The following is a 24540-nucleotide window of genomic DNA, read 5'->3' as shown; positions in this document are numbered from 1 at the left end:
AAATTTCTGCAGAATTCCACTACATGACCTTCTTACCTATATATGCTGCCATATTTTATGCCTTCTCATCTTTCACTTTAGGTGAACAAGCATACTACTATCTAAAACCCATCTTCTAACTGCCATACCTTCTGCCAAAATCCGAGTTATGAGCCCAGAAATTCTCCTCTTTTTTCTGTATATTTTCAGTTTCTTGTTCTGTTCTAAACCATTCCCATCTGTATATAGACCTGCAGTTACTTCTTTCATCTCAAAGAACACTTCTTTGAACTTACCCCTGCGTTTTCTACTGTGGTGTTTCTTTGCTCCATTTCCATCCGGCAAAAATGATTTGAGTTATTTACACTTGTTACCCACTTTTTCTATTGTTTTTGTGTAAACCCAACCCAGTAAGGCTCATGCCACCCTGCACCTCCAGAACCGTCAACTGTTCAGCCTCATTTCTTAACTTCTTACTTGCCTTGCCTGTGTGACTGACCCAGTTGATCACTTTCTGTGATACTTTTTACATGAGTTCCAACTGCTGCAGCTGCAGTTACTTTTCTTGTTTATTTTTCTTTTCTGCCTTTCTCAAAATTAAAAAACCACTTCTCAGTTATTATATCTTTTCTATCTTATTTCTTGTCTTTATGTGTTTTCTTTTAATTGTTCTCTTCTTTTATTCTTCCAGTATACACTTTAATTTACACTGTATTTCTGTTTTTCGAATTCTGATTTGAGTCACTTTTTTGATGTTGAATTTAAAGAAAAAATTTTTTTTGCCCATTTTTGAATTGGTTGTTTTTTTGTTGATCTTAAAGAGTTGTCAGAGTTCTTTATGTATTCTGTATACGAATCCCTTATCAGACATGTAATTTGCATATATTTTCTCTCGTGAGCCCACAGAATTGTCTTTTCACCCTTGGTATTGTCATTCGCTGTACAGAAGGTTTTAATTTTGATAAAGTCCAATTTGTCTATTTTTTTCCTGTGTTGCTCATGCTGTTGGTTTGTATCCTAGAAAACATTGCCAAATTCAGTATTACGAAAATGTCCCCATTTTCTTATGAGAGTTTTATAGTTTTAGCTTTAATATTTAGCATTTTGGTCCATCTTGAGTTAATTTTCATCTTTGATGTGGTATTCAACTTTTTTAATGACCTCTTTGGGTCTACACAGAGCCCATCTCTTAATTTGCAGATAAAATGGGGTTGAGAGTTAGAGACTTAAATAGACTGGACGTGCCCAATCCTGTGACTTTTCTTCCACTCCTGTGACTTCTTCCACTCCATGTTAAGTTAAAGAACTGTAAATGAAGGCCATTTGACAGTGGTCTCCAAGTAAGTATCTGTCAGTCTGTTTTAAGGAGAGAAGGGGAACATGGCCCGTATCTGTCTCTAAGCCCCCTTACCTCTTTGTGCACACCTCTTCTCGTGTGCCCTTCTTCATTTCACACCTCACTGCCATCTCCAAACTCTTGTCTCCATAAACCCTTCTGTCCTAGCCTGTTCACTTACGTTTATGATCCAAAGCATTAAAATGGGAAACTACTATGGAAGTCAAGGGCTGTATGTTACTGCTCATGTGAAAAATTGTTTTGCACCATGTAAAATGCTTTATATTAGACAGTCCTTCATGTAGAGAAATTTAAATGAAAGCTTATAAGCAGTGAGTAAAGTGAACATAAATATAATTTCTCTTTATAAAAATGACTTTTGAGTTGGTTAGCTTTTCAGCGCAAGTGAAAATCAACATTTCCTTTGTGAAAAAGATGAATAAACTCAGGTATTTTTGCACTCAAATGGCTTTTCTCTGTCTCGGAGTGCTTATTTAACTGGACCTATTCCATCAGTATTTATTATAGATTGATAGGTACATTTACTGTAAAGCATAAACTTGGACCTGTTCCATTTCATAGCTTTATAGATTGGCAGATACATCAGTATGTTTGTCTAAATGTGCACAAAAATACTAACCCCCTAAACTTATCAAATATTCATAAAACAAACTTTGGGGATTCTTTAGAAGTCAGCAGCTGCATCACAACATGCAGTGAGTGCCAGAGTTGTTAACCATTTACAGTGGTCTTTGTAGTCCTGGTTCAATGTCCTGTGATGTGTTGTTAACATAATATTCCACCTCTGCCTGAAGACCTTTGTTTCATTTTACACAGTTAGATTTTCTAGGAAAACAGGTCTATAGTATTGTAATGCCGTTCTCTTATACTGTTTATGTCTTTAATATGATGAGGTGATAATTAGTGTTTCTATCATTCTGCTTTTCTCTATTATGATGAAACCATTCCTGCTTTTTTTGGTGTGACTTGAACAGTGTTACCTGGGGTAGAAATATGAAATGTTAAGAGCATGCTTAGAATTTTATTTTTTCAATACTATGCTTTTATTTTTGTTTTATCTTTTTAAGTTTATTTTTAAATTTTTTCGGCTGCACAGGCTCTTCATTGTTGTACACGGGCTCTCTCTAGCTGTGGTCAGCGGGGTCTACTCTAGTTGCGGGGCACAGGCTTCTCACGGTGGTGGCTTCTCTTGTTGCAGAGCACAGGCCCCAGGGCTCACGGGCTCAGTAGTTGCGTCACTCGGGCTCCGGAGCCCAGACTCAGTCGTGGTGTACAGGCTTAGTTGCTCTGTAGCATGTGGGGTCTTGCCGGAGCAGGGATCAAACCCGTGTCCCTGCATTGCAAGGTGGATCATTTGGTCACTGTACCATCAAGGAAGCCCTGTTTTAAGTTCATGACTAAAGGCATTAAACAGTACTCAGTAGGTCTCTTTATAAATTTTGCTTTAGGTATTTTCTCACGTTAAAAATAAATGTCTAAATCAATATTATTACAGAAAATTCATAAAGTAGGTAACCTGGTTACATTGCTTATAAAGTTTGTAATTGATAACTACATATTTTCCCCCATATTTTCTTACCCAGTTTAAGTGGGGAAATTCCTTTCCGTGCTAAGAGGGCCTAAATTTTCATCTCAGATGTGAGGTTTTTAAAGCTAAGTTAGTTTTATGATGTATGTTATCTTTTTTGCGTAGAGATAGGCAAGATACAAAATACATAATTGTTCAGCAATTGCTAAATGAGTCTCTCCTTTACAGAAAAAGTACAAATGATTTTAATATTTCACTTATATTAATGGTTGGTTACTAGATTTTTATCTTTTACAATCTGTATGTGTATTTTAAATAATGAGTTTTAAAATATTTTGTCAGTTCAGTTTTGCTTTTGAAGTTATTTGCACATTATTCTGCATGTAATTATTGTGTGGGTATATGTAAACACATGACTGATAATATGTCTTTGAAAGTGGTTTAGTTGGGTTTAAACAGAGCCAAAATCTGAATTATTGTGGGCACAGTAACCGTTTTGGTATCTTATGTCTGGTTGACGAATGCTCTTTTCCATTTTTATTGTTGCTAAATGATTTCTTAGATGATTTGCCAACACATCCAAACAAAAATCAAAATGTTTTCTTTTTAGAACTCTTTATTTTTCTCTGGTGAGAGCAAGTATGCTATGGTCTCTGAATGGTTCCTTTTAGCTTTGTATAAGTATTTTAATTCAACACATTAAAATTTCAAATATTATGTAGCTGCTTTTTTGGGAAGGGTTCAGAAGATTTGTGTTGTTGCCATGTAATGGCTGACCACTGTTGTCCTCTCTGTTAAATTGTAAGCTCCTTGAGAAAATGCTGTGGTGCATTCATTGCCCAGCGCCTAGTGCAGAGCCTGTCACAGGACAGGTACCTAACAAATATTTGTCCAGGGAACAAGCCCTTGTGCAGACTTCTAGTCTGGGGTTTCGTTCGAGTTTTTAATTTGGGGATCATCTGTTCTACTTTGCTTCATTTTGTGGAGGTCAGGGAGCCAACTGCCAGAAGTTAAATGAGCTGCCCACGCTCTGTTCTTTCATGTTTATTCCATTAGTTGAACGTTAGATGATACCAGCAGATTTTCCCAAGTCAGTATATTCTTTGAAAATATTTTCCTTAGTACTTGAAGTATCAGATGAGATACTTATCTAGGCTCCACACATTAATTACAAAGAGTTTATTGATAACTGAATTGAAAAAGTCCGGTCTAATCGCCAACAGGTTCAGTCTTCATTTTTGTACTCAGTGTTTGTTCATGTTTGTTTCAGTATTTGTTTTTCTTGGTTTTTTAATATTTGTTGTTTAATGAAAGTATTTAGTAATTTTTGTTTCCTTGTGCTCTTGCAAGCTGTATTTCCTTTTGTCATAAACAGGCCAGTTGCTCTCTTCAGTTTGTAATTTCTAAATTTAAAGTCCAATTATAGGCAGTACTGGAGAAGGAAGTGGCAACCGACTCCAGTATTCTTGCCTGCAGGATACCATGGACAGAGGAACTTGGCGGGCTGCAGTCCATAGGGCTGCAGTGAGTCGGACATGACTGAAGTGACTTAGCATGCATGCATGTAGGCAGTGCAGTTTTTATCAATAGTCTAGAGTACCCGGTTTTCCTCAAACATTCTCATAAAACTCTGATGCTTGAATTAAAGTTGCAAGTCATTTTGTTCATAGGCCAAATGCTTAGCTTCAATTTCTTTACTAGTTTTCAAGCTGCATCATCACAAAACATGACAGCTGACAGCAATGGGCCTGCTGTCCTTGGGGGTTAATCTAGGTTTTTGTTTTTGTTGTTTTGTTTTTTTTTTGATAATCTAGGTATTTAGCAATGAAGTGGTTTCTTGGAATACCTATTGCCCTGAATAGCTGTTAATAGTGTTCTTCATTCACAGTTGAGAGTCTGCATCGGAACATGCATTCTAATATCTTGATTCCCTTTGTGGTATTTAAAGCAGAATCAGGAGTACTGGAGAGCCACTGGGACAGGATGACCACTATGGCTGAGGGATGAAAGCATGTTCATTTATTTGGGAATGTTTGAGAGGAGGAGGAAAGCATCTTAAAACCAGAAAATTTATATTTGACTTAGTTTTTAAAATTTTTTTTAAATTATAGTTTTTTAAATTCCTGTTTTCTTTAAAGAGGTTATTATTTATTTATTTATTTTTAGATTGAAGTATATTTGCTTTATAGAATTTTATTGTCTTCTGTCAAACCTCAACATGAATCAGCCATAGGTATACATATATCCCCTCCCTTTTGAACCTCCCTCCCGTCTCTCTCCCCACCCCACCCCTCTCTCTCCCCACCCCACCCCTCTAGGTTGATACAGAGCCCCTGTTTTGAGTTTCCTGAGCCATACAGCAAATTCCCATTGGTTGTCTGTTTTACATATGGTAATGTAAGTTTCCCTGTTAGTCTGTCCATACGTCTCACCCTCTCCTCCCCTCTCCCCATGTCCATAAGTCTGTTCTCTATGTCTGTTTCTCCATTGCTGCCCTGTAAATAAATTCTTCAGAACCATTTCTCTAGATTCCATATATATGCATTAGAATATGATATTTATCTTTCTCTTTCTGACTTACTTCACTCTGTATAATAGGTTCTAGGTTCATCCACCTCATAAAGAGGTTATTTTGAAGGATGAATGAATATCCTACTTGGTATGGTGCCCTGAGGAAAAATTGAGACATGTTTTATGGTCTCTTTTTTTTTTTAAGCTACAATTTTCTGCTCTTTGCCACCTCCCCATAATTTTATTTTTTTATGCAAGATATTTAAATTTGAACTAATTTCCCCATATTCTATCTTATTGGACTATTTACTTATGCCTAACGTAACTATGTTGCAGTCTCTTTTTAATAAATATTAAATATACTACATAAAAAGTTTTAAATTCATATAGAATAAACAGATTCAGTGACAGCTTTTTTTGTAGTTCTGATCTTAATTCTCTTTATTTTACTCAAGTCTTTATTCTTGGTATTTTATAGGGAATCAGAGATCTTAATCCATGATTATTACCTCCTTTATTTAAATTAACAAACGCTAGTAAAATAAAAATGAAACCGGCCTAGCTCTTTGTCTTACATAATTTAATGTCAGTAGTAATTTTGGGGTATATCAGTTTGCTTTTTTCTCCTGCATCAATTTCTTTTTCTCTCCTTTGTGTTCTTTGAAAGTATTCTGTAAAGAAAATAGAACTCTTGAATAATACTCTAGTGAGTAATTACATAACAGGCAAGAACATTTCTTTATATTTAAAATACAGTGATTAGTTATGACATCAGTTTATTTTCTGGTCATTTTTTTTCCCTTGTAAGATTAGTCAGGCAACTAAGGTGATATTTAGAACCTCATTACATTCTGAAATGTTTGTCTGTTAATGTTTACATTGGTGGTCTCAACCTCAGGGCTTCCCTGGTAGCTCAGCTGGTAAAGAATCTGCCTGCAATGCAGGAGACCCGGGTTTGATTCCTGGGTCAGGAAGATCCCCTGGAGAAGGGATAGGCTACCCACTCCAGTATTCTTGGGCTCCCTGGTGGCTCAGATGATAAAGAATGTGCCTGTAACGCAGGAGACCTGGGTTGGGAAGATCCCCTGGAGAAGAGAATGGCTATTGGCTCCAGTATTCTGGCCTAGAGAATTCCATGGACTGTACAGTCCATGGGGTCACAAAGAGTTGGATATGACTCAGCGACTTTTTCCCTTTTCTCAACCTCTATGTGGGGTAAGGGCATTTGTAATTTGAAGCAGCTACCTTAACCAAAATTCTCACACACTGTTTTTACCTGGTCTCCCTCCTCACGGGTTCATTCCTACTTTGCATTCTTAAAGAGGCTTTTTAGTTGCTGGTCTGCACTCTTCTGTATACTTGATGAGAATAGGACCCGGCACGCTTTCTCATGCATTGTTTAACAGGCCCATTTCCCATTCTTCTCACACTCTTCACATAGTACTTTTTGGCAAGCCTGTAGTATGAACGGTCAGTTCAATTCCATGGTGTGAGTTTGTTAATCTGTGAAATAAATTCATTGATAGATTTTTTAAGGCATGTTCTAGTTCTGAAGGATATAAATTATGATAACACTAACAATATTGTTATTATTACATTTTATGAAAAGAGCATAAATCTGACTGAAAAGTGAAAATGAAAGTTGCACAGTCATGTGACTCTTTGCGATCCCATGGACTGTAGCCCGCCAGGCTCCTCTGTCCATGGAATTCTCCAGGAAAGAGTACTGGAGTGGGCTGCCACTTCCTTCTCCAAAATCTAACTGAGAAAAGACAAGATCTAAAAGAATAGTATTAGAACAAAGGAATGCCTAAACAAACAGAAAGCATGAAGAAAATGGAATAGAAGGGGGCAAATAATAAGGGAGTCATATAATATTAGCTAATACTTATGGAACCATATCAGTTCAGTTCAGTCGCTCAGTCGTGTCCAGCTCTTTGCGACCCCATGAATCGCAGCATGCCGTGGCATCACCAACTCCCAGAGTTCAGTCAGACTCACGTCCATCGAGTTGGTGATGCCATCCAGCCATCTCATCCTCTGTCTTCCCCTTCTCCTCCTGCCCCTAATCCCTCCCAGCATGAGAGTCTTTTCCAATGAGTCAACTCTTCGCATGAGGTGGCCAAAGTACTGGAGTTTCAGCTTTAGCATCAGTCCTTCCAAAGAACACCCAGGGCTGATCTCCTTTAGAATGGACTGGTTGGATCTCCTTGCAGTCCAAGCAAGAGTCTTCTCCAACACCACAGTTCAAAAGCATCAGTTCTTTGGCACTCAGCTTTCTTCACAGTCCAACTCTCACATCCATACATGACTACTGGAAAAACCATAGCCTTGAGTACTGCTGCTAAGTCGCTTCAGTCGTGTCCAACTCTGTGTGACCCCAGAGACGGCAGCCCACCAGGCTCTGCCGTCCCTGGGATTCTCCAGGCAAGAACACTGTAGTGGGTTGCCATTTCCTTCTCCAATAGCCTTGAATAAACAGACCCATGTAATTACTCTAGTAGGAAACACATCTGAAGAATTTTTCAAAGAATCTCCTAAAATCATGCAGAATGATCAGTAACTTAAAAAATGATTGTTACAGTTTAGTTAAGACCATAGTGTTTAATGACTACTATGCAAATATTTTAGAAGCATGTATAGTTTGTTTCATCTAATTCCAGAAGCTTTCTCTAGCTTTTTTCCTGACTCAACATTGCTTCCACCCCCAGATTCATTACTCAAGGTCTGATAACCAGTCCCCTGATACCATCTGTAGAGGAGAGAATGTTGACCATATAGCATCTGTACTCTAGTGGTGCTTAGGGCAGCAAGCATCAGCCTGTGCCATATGGAGTAACCATTATTCTATTTATGTATAGGTTCCTCCTACCTTGTTCCTAAGAAATTTTAAGCAATGTACTTTACCTCTAAGTCATAAAGAAATCATTTTCACAGTGCACATTGTAACTATGAAGACAGTGACTATTTTTTGCTTGTTTGATGTGTTTGGTGCTCCATATAAAATATACAAGGGTATAGTGTCTTGGTGATATTCTTACACTGAAAGCTACTGTTTTATCCTAATTTGAATTTTATCCTAACTTGACATATAATTCATGTCAAAAATACAAGTCGAATTAATAGTACACTTATTGGTAGTCAAAATACCTCATATTACAAAATTAACTAAACAGAATCTTTGATTAAGAAAGGTTAAAATACTATTATATCTTTGTTTAGCTTATGTTGATGATATGTGTAACCATCATGAACTATTTTTTCTCACAAGAAAACTGTGTTGTGTTTTTTTTTTAAAGTGCATAGCATTAATTTCCATAACTATATTCTAATAAGAGCAACTTCTAAAAGTTCACATCTAACTTTGCAGAGGGTGGAGGTATTTTCTGTTTATTCTTCGCCTTCACTCTCAAATATTGTTAGGAGCTAAATTGCTTTCTTCTCAAGCATAATGCAGTTTTTAGCATTAATGGGAAAATTTTAAATATGTAAATATACAGGTAGGTGCTAATGTGCCAGTATACATACCAGAGGAGTGTTTTTAGTAGAAGAATAATCTTTGCTTTATACCAAATAAAGTCTGAGGTTGAGAATGTCCTGACCACATAGCTAGTCAGCAGGGATTATGTAAAGACTTCTCTAGAACTCATTCCATCCTTTCCTCATCCTAATTATCGCTGTGGCCCTCCCCAGCTTCCAGCAGACAGCAGCCTAGCCCTCGTGGGGGTTGAGCCGTCAGCGCTGCCGCAGGCCATAGTTCGCACCAGCAGTCTAGCTCTGCCTGGGAGTCCTTACAGATACTTCCTAGACCTTTTCTGGGGCTTCCCAGGTGGCACTAGTGGTACAGAACCTGCCTGCCAGTGCAGGAGATGTAAGAGACATGGGTTTGATCCCTGGGTTGGGAAGATCCCCTGGAGGAGGGCAAGGCAACCCACTCTAGTATTGTTGCCTCCAGAGGAGCCTGGTGGGCTACAGTCCATAGTGTCAAAAAGAGTTGGACACGATTGAAGGGACTTAGCATGTATGCATACAAGCCTACTCTTAGGCAAGAATATAATTTACTAGTAAGGTAAGACCTAAATCATTTACTTCCTGACTCAGGGTCTTTCTTACTTCACTTAATGCCTCTAATAATGAGGAGATTTTAATTTAAAAGCGCATTTTCAGTTTTTCATGTTCTCGAGTTAAAAATGTCAGTCAGTTTTCCATTTTCCAGAATATATGTATGTGACTTTGAAACATAAAAAGAGGTTTATTTTTAATGTTTCTTCTTTCTAGCTGAGTTTGTTACAAAATTAAACTCCCCCCGCCTTAAACAAATAGATATATTACAGTCAGTAGTAACTTGTACCCTGTGAACTCTCGCAGACAGGCAGCACCAAGTGGAGAACCCATCACAACTGTTGACTCTCAGCCATTTGTATACATAGGAAGCAACTCCAAAGCCTGAAAGCTTCGCAGTCATGCTTCCCTTTAGCTTCCTGATATGTTTAGGGAAAAATGAACTACTTGCTGCTTAAGAAAAGAACAAAGTAAACCAAAAAACGTATAGGAAATATGTGAGTGCTCTTAATGGTTATTGTACAGCTTTGGTTTCTCTTTGGTGTAACAGAGGAAGTAGTGCTGGTCCAGGAATCCAGAGACCTAGCTGAGCCTTGGCTCAGCCAGTAGCTGAAAGTGTGTCCTGGGACAGGCCACTGCATCTTTCTCTGAGCCTCGGTAACTTTGTTCCTTAAACCAGAAAGTTGAACTTAGTGGCTCCCAAGGTTTTATAGTATTATGATTCTATTTATGAGTTTCTCTTTAATATGGCATAGTTCCTTCTGTAGTATGTGTTTTGTATATTAATGTTAATTTCCTTTGATTTTAGGTATGACGAATGGATTAAAGCAGATAAAATAGTAAGACCTGCTGATAAAAATGTGCCCAAGATAAAACATCGCAAGAAAATAAAGGTAATAAAAGCAAAATATATTTTGCTGTATATTATAGCTCTTAATTAAGGAACCTTTCCTCCAGAGTGAATTGAGAGAGAGACAGTGTGTGTGTGTGTGTGTGTGTGTGTGTGTGTGTGTTAGTAGAGTTGGAAATACTCTCTTGAAATAGCCAGTTTATCAAATACTAGATTTGGGTACAATTAATATTGTCAGCTTATGGAAAGGCATTTTGATAACAGTACTAAGTGATCTTTAAGGCTTTTTTAGTTCCAACATTGTATAAGTCCACTCACCCAAGATTTATTTCACTTAGCCATTTCAACTGTTCGTGCACTTCTGGTCTCCAACTGGGAGTCATGAAGTAGTGTGTAGCTGGGAACTCTGGGGTTACTGTAATAGCTGTAAACCGTTCAGAGGAAGAAAAGAAGGTGCCTGAAGGCACAGAAGAGCCTAGCTGTAGCTCTTTTGTTCCTCATCATCTTTCTGTCACTATAGACAGTGCTTTAGAATGTGTTCACAAGACCCCAAGAGGCACACACTGCATAGATAGCATGGGGAGTCTATTAATAATGCACTTGTATGGAGATTAATGTTAGTTTTATATATAATGGAATTAGTCTTGTTCATTGTAAGATTAAATCTTTTTAATGTTTTATTAGAAAGCAGACCATTAACTAGGTTTTAGAATATCTTTTATCTCTTAATGGCTTTTTACTACTTTGAATGGTATATATAATTGAAGTATTTAATAGTCCTCCTGAAATTGAATTTTCATTTTAAAAGTGAGGCGCTATTTACTTTCTGGCTAAATGATACCTTCATGGCCCTATGTACAAAATTTTTCCCCTAAAATGATTACTCTTTTCTCACGATGAAACTGGGTTCATATTTTTAAAGTTTTGGTTTGGCAGCTCAGTAGCTACAACTCAGGACACTCTTGGTCTTTATTGGAAAGTGTGGAAGTCATGCTATTGCTCCTAAGCTACTAGAAGAATTTTGTGTGTATGGCACTAAAAAGCCTGTTTCCTTGCACAGAGCAAGTTTTAGGAGTCGTATTTCTCCGGTAGAGGATAGGGTAGGGGTAGGAGAAGAAATATTAGAATATTACTTGGGGAATTTTTTCTCAATATTTATTTACATCTCAGTTTAGTTCTAGGCCCCTCCCAGGCATTTAAAATTGTTGGTCATAAGGGAAGAGGCATGTGAATTTTGGAAAAGCTTCCTAGAAATTATTTAATAATCCTATACCCATCCCTTGAGCTCATCTTAGAAGACAGCCATTAAAAGCCATATTTGAACTTTGCTTGGCGTGGACTATTTCTACCTTCAGACTGCATGGTATATTATGATCTCTGGTATAAAGTGATGAAAAGTCTGGCCAGAATAGGAAAATTAGAGCAGCACTAATCATTGATAAGCTTTGGTACACATAAGCCTTCTCAGTGCATCCAGAACCTTCAGCTCGGGTGCTCTGAGTAAGTGAATCTCACGCTTAAGCATGTGTCACAGTCACCTGGAGAACTTGGTGAAACTCAGATTGCTTGTTCCCATCCCCAGTGATTCTGAGTCTGGTTCGAGGAGTTTTCACTTAAATTGCCAGGAAGTGCTAAGGTCTCTGGGCCCATGGTCCATACTTAAAGTACCACTATCCTAAACTGAATTAACTTCTGTGTATCCAGAATGATACTAGCTCTTTACCATCTATGAGAGAACTGTGAAAATAGTCACTCAGCAATCTATAGAAGTTTCCAGAAAATATGTTAGCCCCTGCCCATCTATTCATAAATAGAGAATTTGGGAAATTTTCTCATTTTTTCATGAAACATTAATTTATTGATGCAGGAAGGATGTCCCACTTGCTATAAATGACTTTATAGCAAGTCTTTTGTTTCTTTCCAGTTGTCAACTGAAGATAACTGAAATCTTATCATTCCCAACCCTTATTTTATATTGAGAATCTTCCAGGTTTTAAAACTACCAGATTGAAATTGTTTCTTTTTAAAAAAATGAATATTTAAGCCTATTGTGATTTCATTTTTATAGAATTTGTAACACCGATTATTAGCAGTATGGAGGTTTGCTTTTCTTAATTGCCTATCTGATTGCTAATTTATTTCCATTATTAAAATATAAATATTAGAAACTTTCTCATTCTATAATATTTGTTAGATAAGTTTGAAAACACATCTCTGACTGTTTTGTGGGACTTTATATTCTTTTTATGTTTTTTAGTAATGTAGTGTATAGCTTTGAATTAAAAATGAGTTTTAGCATTGTTACTAATGAATGCTTCATGATAAATTATGACTAATATAGGATACCTTTTTTTCCTTAACTTAGAATAAATTAGACAAAGACAAAGACAAAGATGAAAAATACTCTCCTAAAAACTGTAAACTCCGGCGCTTGTCAAAACCGCCATTTCAGACAAATTCATCTCCTGAAATGGTATCCAAATTGGATCTTACTGATGCCAAGAACTCTGATACAGCTCATATTAAATCCATAGAAATCACTTCTATCCTTAATGGACTTCAAGGTAAACATAACAAGTATCCTGTTGCATGCAAGTATTTGTTTTAAATGTCTTTGTTTTAATTTTTATAAATCAAATGCTATAAAGGTAATTCAGTGACATTATCAAGTTCTCTTTTTTAATTGAACCATAACTTTGTTGACTCTGTTATTACTTGAAATCAGCCATTGATTTTATTTTTTTTACAACTGTATTAAACCTGTGTATACTCCTAAAGAGGATATTACTTACTTTTTTTAAAACTGTGGCAAGCATAAACCTAACTGTAAAAAAAGACAGTATTTCCACTTTAATGAAGGCTAATCTGAATAGAGTTTCCAGGTCATATTCAGCTTCTTTGTGAGTCTACAAAGACCTCTGTAAGGAAATTCACTGGGGCAAAGTTATTAGGGCCTTCTAGGAAACATCAGGGCTCTCAGGAATATCTGACATAAACTCAGTGGATGACCAAAAGAATTATGCTCAGTGCTATTGATAAGGTGCTGTGTATGTTCTGATTCTAGGCTGCCCAAATATACTCCTAGTTTTCAGGTGTAGGTCAAAACAAAATGTTTCTGCTGGGTAAAATGATGTCATTGCCTGATCCAGGTAATGGCACACAAGAGGTTGAGCAGAGAGCTGGAATTTTATCACCAAATGGTTGAAACAAGCTAATATACATAGAAAGAATCTAATTCATGCCAAGAGGCATTTTGTTGATGATAGAAGTCATACGAGTTCCTTTGGAAATAACACCACACGGGTCTGGACTGGTTTCCTTCTGTATCTGGTGCATAGTTCTCTTCATGGGAACTTTTTAGAGCTCTCTCTTCAAAATAGTCCCTAAAATTCTTTTGGGTATCTGATTTTTAAAAATATCTTCTTTGGTATACTCACTGTGGTGGAGCACGTTCTCCATTCTCTAGTAGATGTTAAGGACAGGTGAGTAAGAGGGAAGATAAATTTTTAGAGACTGTCCATATTTGAAAACATTATTTATGGTCTAGCAGGGTTGGAAGTTTTTCCTTAATTATTTTATTGGCATTGTTCAGCTGTATTTTTCCTTCAGTGTTTTCTGTGAAATCCAGAGCTCTTGTCCCTGATTCTTTGTAGATGACTTGTTTTATGGCTTGTTTTTTGCCTTCCCTTTCTCTGAAATCTTGAATCTTTGTTTTTAATGTGTTCATACTGCACAGAGATTATCCCTTTTGTGGATGTATTTTCATCTATTGTAATGTGTACTTGCTAAGCTGCTTCATTCTACAAACTTGTATCTTTCTGTTCTGGATCAGTTCAGTTCAGTTCAGTCTCTCAGTCATGTCCGACTCTTTGCGACCCCATGAATTGCAACACACCAGGCCTCCCTGTCCATCACCAACTCCTGGAGTTCACTTAAACTCAACGTCCATCGAGTCGGTGATGCCATCCAGCCATCTCATCCTCTGTCGTCCCCTTCTCCTCCTGCCCCCAATCCCTCCCGGCATCAGAGTCTTTTCCAGTGAGTCAACTCTTCGCATGAGGTGGCCAAAGTACTGGAGTTTCAGCTTTAGCATCCTTCCTTCCAAAAAACACCCGGGGCTGATCTCCTTTAGAATGGACTGGTTGGATCTCCTTGTAGTCCAAGGGACTCTCAAGAGTCTTCTCCAACACCACAGTTCAAAAGCATCAGTTCTTTGGCACTCAGCTTTCTTCACAGTCCAACTCTCGCATCCATACATGACCATTGGAAAAACCATAGCCTTGACCAGACGGACCTTTGTTGGCAAAGTAATGTCTCTGCTTTTCAATATGCTATCTAAGTTGGTCATACTTTTCTTCCAAGGAGTAAGCGTCTTTTAATTTCATGGCTGCAGTCACCATCTGCAGTGATTTTGGAGCCCCCAAAAATAAAGTCTAGTTTTCTTGAAATATTTTGTTGATTTTTCTCCTCTACATTTCCGTATTCTTTCGCCTACCCTTCTCTTCTCCTTTTCTCTCTTTTGAACCCTACCATTATATTAATATTGAACCGTCTGCAGTATATTCTAATATAGTTACTTTTCTCAGAGACACATTATTGATTGGTTTGTCGTCTCGTCATCTAGTTTCTTAGAAATTTTCTTGGTTTTATCTTTTAATCCTTTTACTGTTTAGTACTGTAATGCTTATTGACAGCTGTAATGTTTTTACTTTTTAAGAACTCTGTTTTCTGCATGCTTCATATAATTGTTCTTATAAAACAGCTGGGTGCAATATCTTGTTTCTGATTTCATTCTTTTTTATTGTAGAGTTGATTAACAATGTTGTGTTAGTTTCTGGTATATAGCAAAGTGGTTCAGTTATATATGTAGTCTTTTTTCATATTCTTTTCCTTTATGGTTTATTACAAGATTTTGAATATAATTCTCTGTGCTAGACAGGACCTCGTTGTTTATTTTACATATAGTAGTTTGTATCTACTAAGCCCAAACCCCTAACTCACCCGCTCCACTCCTTTTCCCCTTTGGTTATTCTTTTTTTTTTTTTTGAGTGAGGAAAGATTTTATTTTTTTAATTTAAAAAAAATTTTTTTCCGTTTGTTATTCATAAGTTTGTTTTCTATGTCTTCAAGTCTATTTCTTTTTCAAAATAATTTACTTGTGTCATAGTTTAGATTCCATATGTAAGTGATGATACATGGTATTTGTCTTTCTCTGATTTAACTTCATTTAGTGTGATAATCTCTAGATCCATCCATGTTGCTTCAAATGACATTGTTTCCTTCTTTTTGTATGGCTGAGTAGTATCTCATTGTATATATGTACCACATCTTATTTATCCATTTATCTGTCAGTGGCCATTTAGGGTTGCTTCCATGTCTTGGCTATTATATATTACTGCTGCTGTGAACATTGGGATACATGTATCTTTTCAAATTATAGTTTTCTCCAGATGTCCCAGGAGTGGGATTGTTGGATCATACAGCAGGAAGACTAAAAACTCTGTTTTTAGCTTCTTTAAGGAGCCTACATACTCTTTTTCTTAGTGGCTACACCAGTTTACTTTCCCACTGGCAGTGTACGAGGGTTCCGTTTTCTCCACACCTTCTCCAGCATTTGTTATTAGTAAACTTTTTAATGATGGCCATTCTGACTGGTGCCTAACTGTAGTTTTGATTCCCATTTCTCTGATACTTAGTGATGTTGAGCATCTTTTCATGGGCCTGTTGGCCATCTGTCTGTCTGCTTTAGAGATAGGTAGGTCTAGGTCTTCTGCCCATTTTTCAGTTGGGTTGTTTGTTCTTTTTTTGTTGTTGTATGAGCAATTTGTATATTTTGGAAATTAATCCTTGTCCGTTGCATTGTTTGCAAATATTTTCTCTTAGTCCATAGGTTGTTATTTCCTTTGTAGCAAAATCTTATCTAATTTGATTAGGTCACATTTGTTTATTTTTACTTTTATTTCTACTGCTTTGGGAGATGAACCTAAGAAAACATTGGTACAATTTATGTCAGAGAATATTTTGTCTGTGACCTCTTCTAGGAGTTTTAGGGTGTCATGTCTTAAACTTAAGTCTAAACTGTTTTGAGTGTATTTTTGTGTATGGTGTGTGGGTATGTTCTGACTTCATTGATTTACATTTAGCAGTCCAGCTTTTCCAACACCACTTACAAAGTTTGGCAGGAGGGGATGGAGGTATTAACAAGAGAATTCTCATTGCTTACATATGTCAACAAATAGTATATTATTAAGAGATGATGATAGTAACTATGAATGGAAATAGTTACAAGATTTTGAAAGGTGGGGAAGGAAGAAAAGAGGAGCTGTTGGTATTTTGTTATGAGAGTAAATTAGTTTTCACTGTTTATATGTATTACTTGCGCCTTCATTGATCACAGCCTTACCGTGGTGAAGGGGCTTGCGTAACTCAATGAAGCTATGAGCCATGCTGTTGTAGGGCCATCCAAGATGGACGGGTCATAGTGGAGAGTTCTGAAAAAATGTGGTCCACTGACAGAGAGAATGGCAAATCACTCCAGTACTCTTCCCATGAACAGTATGAAAAGGCAAAGAGATATGACACCTGAAGATGAGCCACCCAGATCAGAAAGTGTCCAATATGCTACTAGGGAAGAGCAGCCAGTAATAATTAGTAGCTCGAGAAAGAATGAAGAACCTATGCCAAAGTGGAAATGACACTCAGTTGTGGATGTGTCTGGTGTGAAAGTAAAGTCCAGTGCTGTGCAGAACAGTATGGAATAGGAACCCAGAATGTTAGGTCCAGGAATCAAAGTAAATTGGATCTGGTGAAGAAGGAGATGGTAAGAGTGGACATTGACATGTTAGGAATCAGTGAACTAAAATGGATGAGAATGGGCAAGTTTAATTTAGATGACCTATTATATCTACTACTGTGGGCAAGAATCCCTTAGAAGAAATGGAGTAGCCCTAATACTCAACAGAAGAGTCTGAAATGCAGTACTTGGGTGCAGTTTCAAAAATGACAGAATGATCTCGATTTGTTTCCAAGGCAGACCATTCAACATCACAGTAATCAAGTGTATGCCCCAATCATGAATGCTGAAGTGGCTGAAGTTGACTGATTTATGAAGACCTACAAGACCTTCTAGAACTAACACCCCCCCCCCCAAATGTCCTTTTCATCATAGGGGATTGGAATGCAAAAGTAGTAGGAAGTCAAGAGATACCCAGAGTAACAGACAAGTTTGGCCTTGGAGTAAAAAATGAAGCAGGGCAAAGGCTAACAGAGTTTTGTCAAGAAAACACTCTGGTCATAGGAAACACCCTTTTCTAACAACATAAGAGATGACTCTACATGGACGTCCCCAGATGGTCAATACCGAGATCAAATTGATTATATTCTTTGCAGCCAAAGATGGAGAAGCTGTATACAATCAGCAAAAATGACACCCGGAGCTGACTGTGGCTCAGATCATGAGCTTCTTACTGCAAAATTGAGGCTTAAATTGAAGAAAGTAGGGAAAACCGCTAGGCCATTCAGGTATGCCTTAAATCAAATCCCTTATGATTATACAGTGGAGGTGATGAATGGATTTAAGGGATTAGATCTTGTAGACGGAATGCCTGATGAACTATGGACGGAGATTTGTAACAGTTGTACGGGAGGCAGTGACCAGAACCATCCCCAAGAAAAGAAATGCAAGAAGCAAAGTGGTTGTCTGAGGAGGCTTTACAAATAGCTGAGAGAAGAAGACAAGTGAAAGGCAAGGGAGAATGGGAAAGATACACTCAACTGAATGCCGAGTTTCAAAGAATAACAAGGAGAGATAAGAAAGCCTTCCCCAGTGATCATTGCAAAGAAATAGAGGAATACAATTGAATGGGAATGACTAGAGATGTCTTCAAGAAAACTGGAAGTAGCAAGGGAACACTTCATGCAAGAATGGGCATGATAAAGGAGAGAAATGGTAAGGACCTAATAGAAGAAAAAAGAGATTAAGAAAGGTGGCAAGAATATCCAGAACTGTACAAAAAAAGTCTTAATGGCCTAGATAGCCATGATGGTGTAATCACTTACCTAGAGCCATACATCCTGGAGTGTGAAGTCAAGTGGGCCCTAGGAAGCATTATTATGGAAAAAGCTAGTGGAGGAGATGGAATTCCAGCTGAACTATCAAATCCTAAAAGATGATGCTGTTAAAGTGCTACATTCAGTATGTCAGCAAATTTGGAAAACTCACCAGTGGCCACAGGATTAGAAAAGGTCAGTATTTATTCCAGTCTCAAAAACGGGCAATGCCATGGAATGTTCCAACTACTGTACTTGTTTCATATGCTAATAAAGATTATGTTCAAAATCCTTCACGCTAGGCTTTAATAGTACATGAACTTCCAGATGAACAAGCTGGGTTTAGAAAAGGCAGAGGAACCAGAGATCAAATAACCAGCATTTATTGGCTCATAAGGAAAGCGAGGGAATTCCAGAAAAACATCTACTTCTGCTTCCTTGACTATGCTAAAGCCTTTGACTGTATGGATCATAACAAACTGTGCAAAATTCTTAGAGAGATGAGAATACAAGACAACCTTACCTGTTTCTTGAGAAACCTGTATGTAGGTCAAGAAGCAACAGTTAGAATCGGACATGATACAACAGACTGGTTCAAAATTGGGAAAGAAGTACGACAAGGCTGCATATTGTCACCCTGTTTATTTAACTTCTGTGCAGAGTGTATGCTAAGTCATTTCAAGCGTGTCCAACTCTGTGAGACCCTATGGACTGTAGTCTGCCAGGCTCCTCTGTCCATGGCATTCTCCAGGCAAGAATACTGGATTGGGTTGCCATGCCCTCCTCCAGGGGATCTTCCCAACCCAGGGATCAAACCCATGTCTCTTTAATTTCCTGCATTGGCAGGCAGGTTCTTTACCACTCGTGCCACCTGGGAAGCCCTTTATACAGAGTACATCATGCAAAATGCTAAGCTGGGTGAATCACAAGCTGGAATCAAGATTGCTGGGAGAAATATCAACAACCTCAAATATACAGATAATACCATTCTTAATGGTAGAAAGTGAAGAGAAACTAAAAGACTTCTTGTTGAGCATGAAAGAGGAGAGTGAAAAAGCTGGCTTAAAACTCAACATTCAAAAAAGATCATGGGATCTGATCCCATGACTTCATGATGAATAGATGGGGAAAAAGTGGAAACCGATAGATTTTATTTTCCTGGGCTCCAGAATCATTGCAGACAGTGACTGTTAGCCATGAAGTTAAAAGATCCTTGCTCTTTGATAGAAAAGCTATGACAAACCTAGACAGCATATTAAAAAACAGACATCCCTTTGCTGACAAAGGTCCATATAGTCAAAGCTGTGATTTTTCCAGTAGTCATGTATGGATGTGAAAGTTGGACTATAAAGAAAGCTGAGCGCCGAAGCATTGATGCTTTTAAACCGTGGTGTTGGAGAAGACTCTTGAGAGTCCCTTGAAGTACAAGGAGATCTAACCTTTCCATCCTAAAGGAAATCAGTCCTGAATATTCATTGGAAGGACTGATGCTGAAGCTGAAATTCCAATACTTTGGCCACCTGATGCGAAGAACTGACTTACTTGAGAAGACCCTGATGCTAGAAAAGATTGAAGGCAGGAGAAGGGATGAGATGGTTGGATGGCATGATTGACTCAATGGACATGAGTTTGAGTAAACTCTGGGAGTTGGTGATGGACAGGGAGGCCTGGTGTGCTGCAGTCCACGGGGTTGCAAAAAAGTCAGACACAACTGAGCGACTGAACTGAACTGAACTGATGTTTGTATAAAGTTAATTGTGTTGTTCTTTAAAGCTCTATGGCAGAAATACATTGCTTACAAAATTTTGAGTTGTCATTGCTACATTGAAAGTGAAGACTACACTTTTATAAGAATATACACTTTGGAATTTGAACATCCTGGAACTACATCCTGACTCCACTATGTTCTGCTCATAAATTTGGAGAAGATTCTTTCTTTTTTATAATCTACTTTATTGAGGTAAAATTTACAAACAATGAAAGTCACCAGTTTTATGTTTACAATATGATGAGTTTTGGCAAAAGCATACAGTAGTTTCACTCCCACTATAGTCATGATATATAACATTTCCATCATTGGGTGAATATCTTCTCTCTGAAGCTCAGTTTCTTCAGTTGTAAAATGAGGATAAAACCTAGCAACCTGGAGTGGTTATAAACATACGAGCTAATACTTGTTTACATTAGGGGGCCCAGAGAAGACATTGCTGGTATTCTTATCATACTCACTGTTTTTTCTTTCTTTTCTAGCTTCTGAAAGTTCTGCTGAAGACAGTGAGCAAGAGGATGAAACAGGTGTTCAAGACTTAGATAACCATGGCAAAGAAGAATCTAAGATTGATCATTTGACTCACAACAGAAATGATCTTACATCCAAAGAGGAACAGAACAGTTCATCTTTGCTTGACGAAAACAAAGTCCACACAGATTTGGTAATAGCCAAACCCTTGTCAAAATCTCCAGAAAGCTTAAGAAAAGATATGGAAGCATTATCTGAAGATACTGACTATGAAGAAGAAGATGAAGTCACAAAAAAGAGAAAGGATGTTAAAAAGGACGCCGCTGATAAATCTTCAAAGCCACCAGTGAAACGTGGTAAGAGAAGGTACTGCAATACTGAGGAGTGTTTAAAAAGTGGCTCCCCCAGTAAAAAGGAGGATAAAGCCAAGAACAAAGAAGCCCTTTGCATAGAAAACAGTAGCAATAGCTCCTCAGATGAGGACGAAGAAGAAAAGTCCAAAGCCAAGGTGACACCGACTAAGAAATACAATGGTTTGGAGGAGAAAAGAAAGTCTCTACGGACAACTGGTTTCTATTCAGGATTTTCAGAAGTGGCCGAAAAAAGGATAAAACTTTTAAATAACTCTGATGAAAGACTTCAGAACAGCAGAGCAAAAGATCGAAAAGATGTCTGGTCAAGTATTCAGGGTCAGTGGCCTAAAAAAACGCTGAAGGAGCTTTTCTCAGACTCTGACACTGAGGCTGCAGCCTCCCCACCCCATCCTGCCCCAGAAGAGGGGCCGACTGAGGGGTCCCTGCAGACTGTGGCCGAGGAGGAGAGCTGCTCCCCCAACACCGATCTGGCCGCTCCGCCCTCAGCGAGTGCAGAGGGCAAACCCACTGAGGAGAAGCCAGCGGAGGTCAGTGACAAAAAATCGGAATTTCCGAGCAGTGGCAGCAATTCAGTGCTCAATACCCCTCCCACGACACCCGAGTCCCCTTCCTCAGTCACCGTGACGGAAGCCGGTCGGCAGCCACCTTCTGTAACAGTGTCAGAGCCGCTGGCCCCAAACCATGAAGAAGTCCGCAGCATCAAGAGTGAGACCGACAGCACGATCGAAGTGGACAGTGTCGCTGGGGAGCTCCAGGACCTGCAGTCAGAAGGGAACAGCTCGCCCACGGGCTTTGATGCCAGTGTGAGCTCGAGCAGCAGCAATCAGCCTGAGGCAGAGCATCCCGAGAAAGGTGAGGCCATAGGCCCCAGTGTCATGGTTTACGATTTCCGCCCCCTTACGGTTGCAGGGGTTTCATGTCCCTCATTACAACATGAGGTGTTTACGTGGAGTACTTGTGTGAACGTGGTGAAAATGGCCATGTGAAAGGTAATTTGGGTAATGGAGGATGGGATGCATGTAACAGCTTGAGAATTGAGTGTTTGTTTCACTTCAGCCACCTGTGACGTTTCTCAGTGGACCAGATCATGTGCTGTTTATTAGAAAATGCACCCAGGCCCAAATCCAGACCTGTTTGAAAACTCATTATATACTGGTTGACTACATGGCATGAGCAGCTTAACTGTATTTCTTTAATGTTGTTTTTGCAGTTGTCCCATGCAGTTTGTCACTAACATTTTGATTTATTGATGGACTCGTCCACCCTTAACCAAAGTTCTCTATGTAGGGGTTTGGAGCAACCAACTGTCCAGGCTATGCTCTCCTCAGATAACCATGTCAAACTGATTTTTGAGCCTGACTACTATGTGAGAGTTTGTAAAGGAATTTGATGCTTGCTTGGTTGCCTAGCTTCCAAATTGAAGGACCAATGTCTGTGTTGTACTTCCCTGAAGTCTTGGTGGCTTTTTATTGGTGCCATAGCTATACTTCTGACATCATTCTTCTTAAAAACCACTTCATTCAGGTGTCTTTAAATCATACTGTAAGCTGACACTTGGCTTTGAAACACACTTTTCCAGTGTAAAGCACTCGGGTATATATGTTATGTAACATATCATTTTATTATACTGATTTCAGGTTTTTAGGTAAACTTAAAGAGATACAATCTAGACCAAATTAGTTAACTTTTAAGTTTTCTCTCATAAACCTTTTTTCTTTTCGTTTTCTAGTTTCCCTGAGACATAATTGACATAACTATCACACAAATAAAACATTTTTCAAAAAATATTAAGTAAAAAAGATAGTTGCAGATTTCAATGATCTTTTTTTATTTAAATATTTATACACATAGCTACTGTGATTATGTTTGTGTGTTGTACTGTCTCATGGAATTGAATTATCCAGGCATAAATATCCTCAAGATAAAAGAAGCATTTATTGCAGATGATTAGAAAAGCTTTCAATAATAATATAATGAACTTTTAATCATAATTCTGAAGAGGTTGCATCCTCACCGTGCTCCTCATATCTTATGAAAGATTGAGATGTGTTTTCAACAAGAAATTTGATAGCTTGTCTTCTGATAGACTAGGTCAGTATTACCCTTTTGAATCTTAATCTTAACTAGCTTAAAAAGTAAGCAGTTTGAGAACTTCATTTAGGATATATCTGTCTTATCAAATCAAAGCATATTACAGAACTTATTAGAATTTGTATCTCTTTAAAAATAAATTCTTAAGCACCTGTTTAATATGGCTCCTTTTGTCTGCAAAAGGAGCAAATTTATCTGCAGATATTGAAGACTTGACTTTATATTAAAAGTAAAAATGTAAGTTTTACAATTTAGATTTCAGATTGCCTTCCAGGTTAGCCTACAGTAAGCTTTTTATTTCTTGGAGATGAAAGTTTCAGAATTAAACTCTTTTGGAGAGAAATATGGCAATTATTGTTAAGATTCTGTACTTTAATATAGGTAATATCTAAATCACTTTCTTTATGGTTCACCTTGTTATATTAAAATAGCCTTAGGAAAAGTTATCAATTAGATGTAACCCATTAAAAAAACAACTAAAAAGTTGCAAAGAAAACATTTAAAATAGCTTGTTCAATTTTTTTTACCAACAAAACCATGTCTTGTATATGTTACCATTGTAACAGGATTAAGAAACTTTTAGTAACAAACATTGGAGAAGGCAGTGGCACCCCACTCCAGTACTCTTGCCTGGAAAATCCCATGGACGGAGGAGCCTGGTGGGCTGCAGTCCATGGGGTCGCTAAGAGTCGGATACGACTGAGCGACTTCACTTTCACTTTTCACTTTCATGCATTGGAGAAGGAAATGGCAACCCACTCCAGTGTTCTTGCCTGGAGAATCCCAGGGACGGGAGAGCCTGGTGGGCTGCAGTCCATGGGGTAGCTAAGAGTTGGATACGACTGAGCGACTTCACTTTCACTTTTCACTTTCATGCATTGGAGAAGGAAATGGCAACCCACTCCAGTGTTCTTGCCTGGAGAATCCCAGGGACAGGGGAGCCTGGTGGGCTGCCGTCTCTGGGGTCGCACAGAGTCGGACACGAGTGAAGTGACTTAGCAGCAGCAGCAGTAACAAACGTGGCATAATTTTATCATAGTATTGATTGTATTGTGGTTATAGTAATAGTATCTGACACTACAGTGGAATAGAGATAAGACTTTATAAGTCTCAGGAAAAAGGATTACTATATATTCTGAAAAACAATACATACAATTAGAACGCTAGAAACACAGCAGATGCTGAGGATCCTATTAGAAGTAGAGAAACTGTAATTTGAACTAGCCTGGACATCAGGGAAGGTAAGACGGGCTAATCCTTGAAGAAAAGCGAGACTTAATATTTTGGAAAAACTTCCTACCAAGAAGATGAAATGTTTTTTAGAACTACTGTACTGGATTTGTAAACGGTATATATGTTAACCATCGGCCAAGAAGGATGTGCATGCTTTGTTTTATTTTTACATTTTTATTTGTTTATTTATTTTTGGTTGTGCTAGGTCTTTGTTGCTGTGCAGGCTTTCCTCTAGTAGCGGTGAGCAGGGCCTACTCTTTGTTGCTC

The 24540-nt window shown here is 38.1% G+C and overlaps 1 protein-coding gene across 9 annotated transcripts in view; it reads left to right on the top strand.

The window, feature by feature from the left end:
* The window catches only part of ARID4B (AT-rich interaction domain 4B), a 138782-nt gene that overhangs the window by 105405 nt on the left and 8837 nt on the right, over positions 1-24540 (top strand). For all 9 annotated transcript variants that reach the window (XM_061404864.1, XM_061404862.1, XM_061404868.1 and 6 more), the window contains 3 exons: positions 10246-10330; positions 12653-12851; positions 20587-21801. In XM_061404864.1, the coding sequence (XP_061260848.1) occupies positions 10246-10330; positions 12653-12851; positions 20587-21801 (1499 nt within the window). The remainder of the gene's footprint in view (positions 1-10245; positions 10331-12652; positions 12852-20586; positions 21802-24540) is intronic.

The sequence above is a fragment of the Bos javanicus genome, chromosome 28, assembly GCF_032452875.1.
Source record: "Bos javanicus breed banteng chromosome 28, ARS-OSU_banteng_1.0, whole genome shotgun sequence".
NCBI classification, from domain to species: Eukaryota; Metazoa; Chordata; class Mammalia; order Artiodactyla; family Bovidae; genus Bos; species Bos javanicus.
This window is presented reverse-complemented; position numbering and strand designations above follow the sequence as displayed.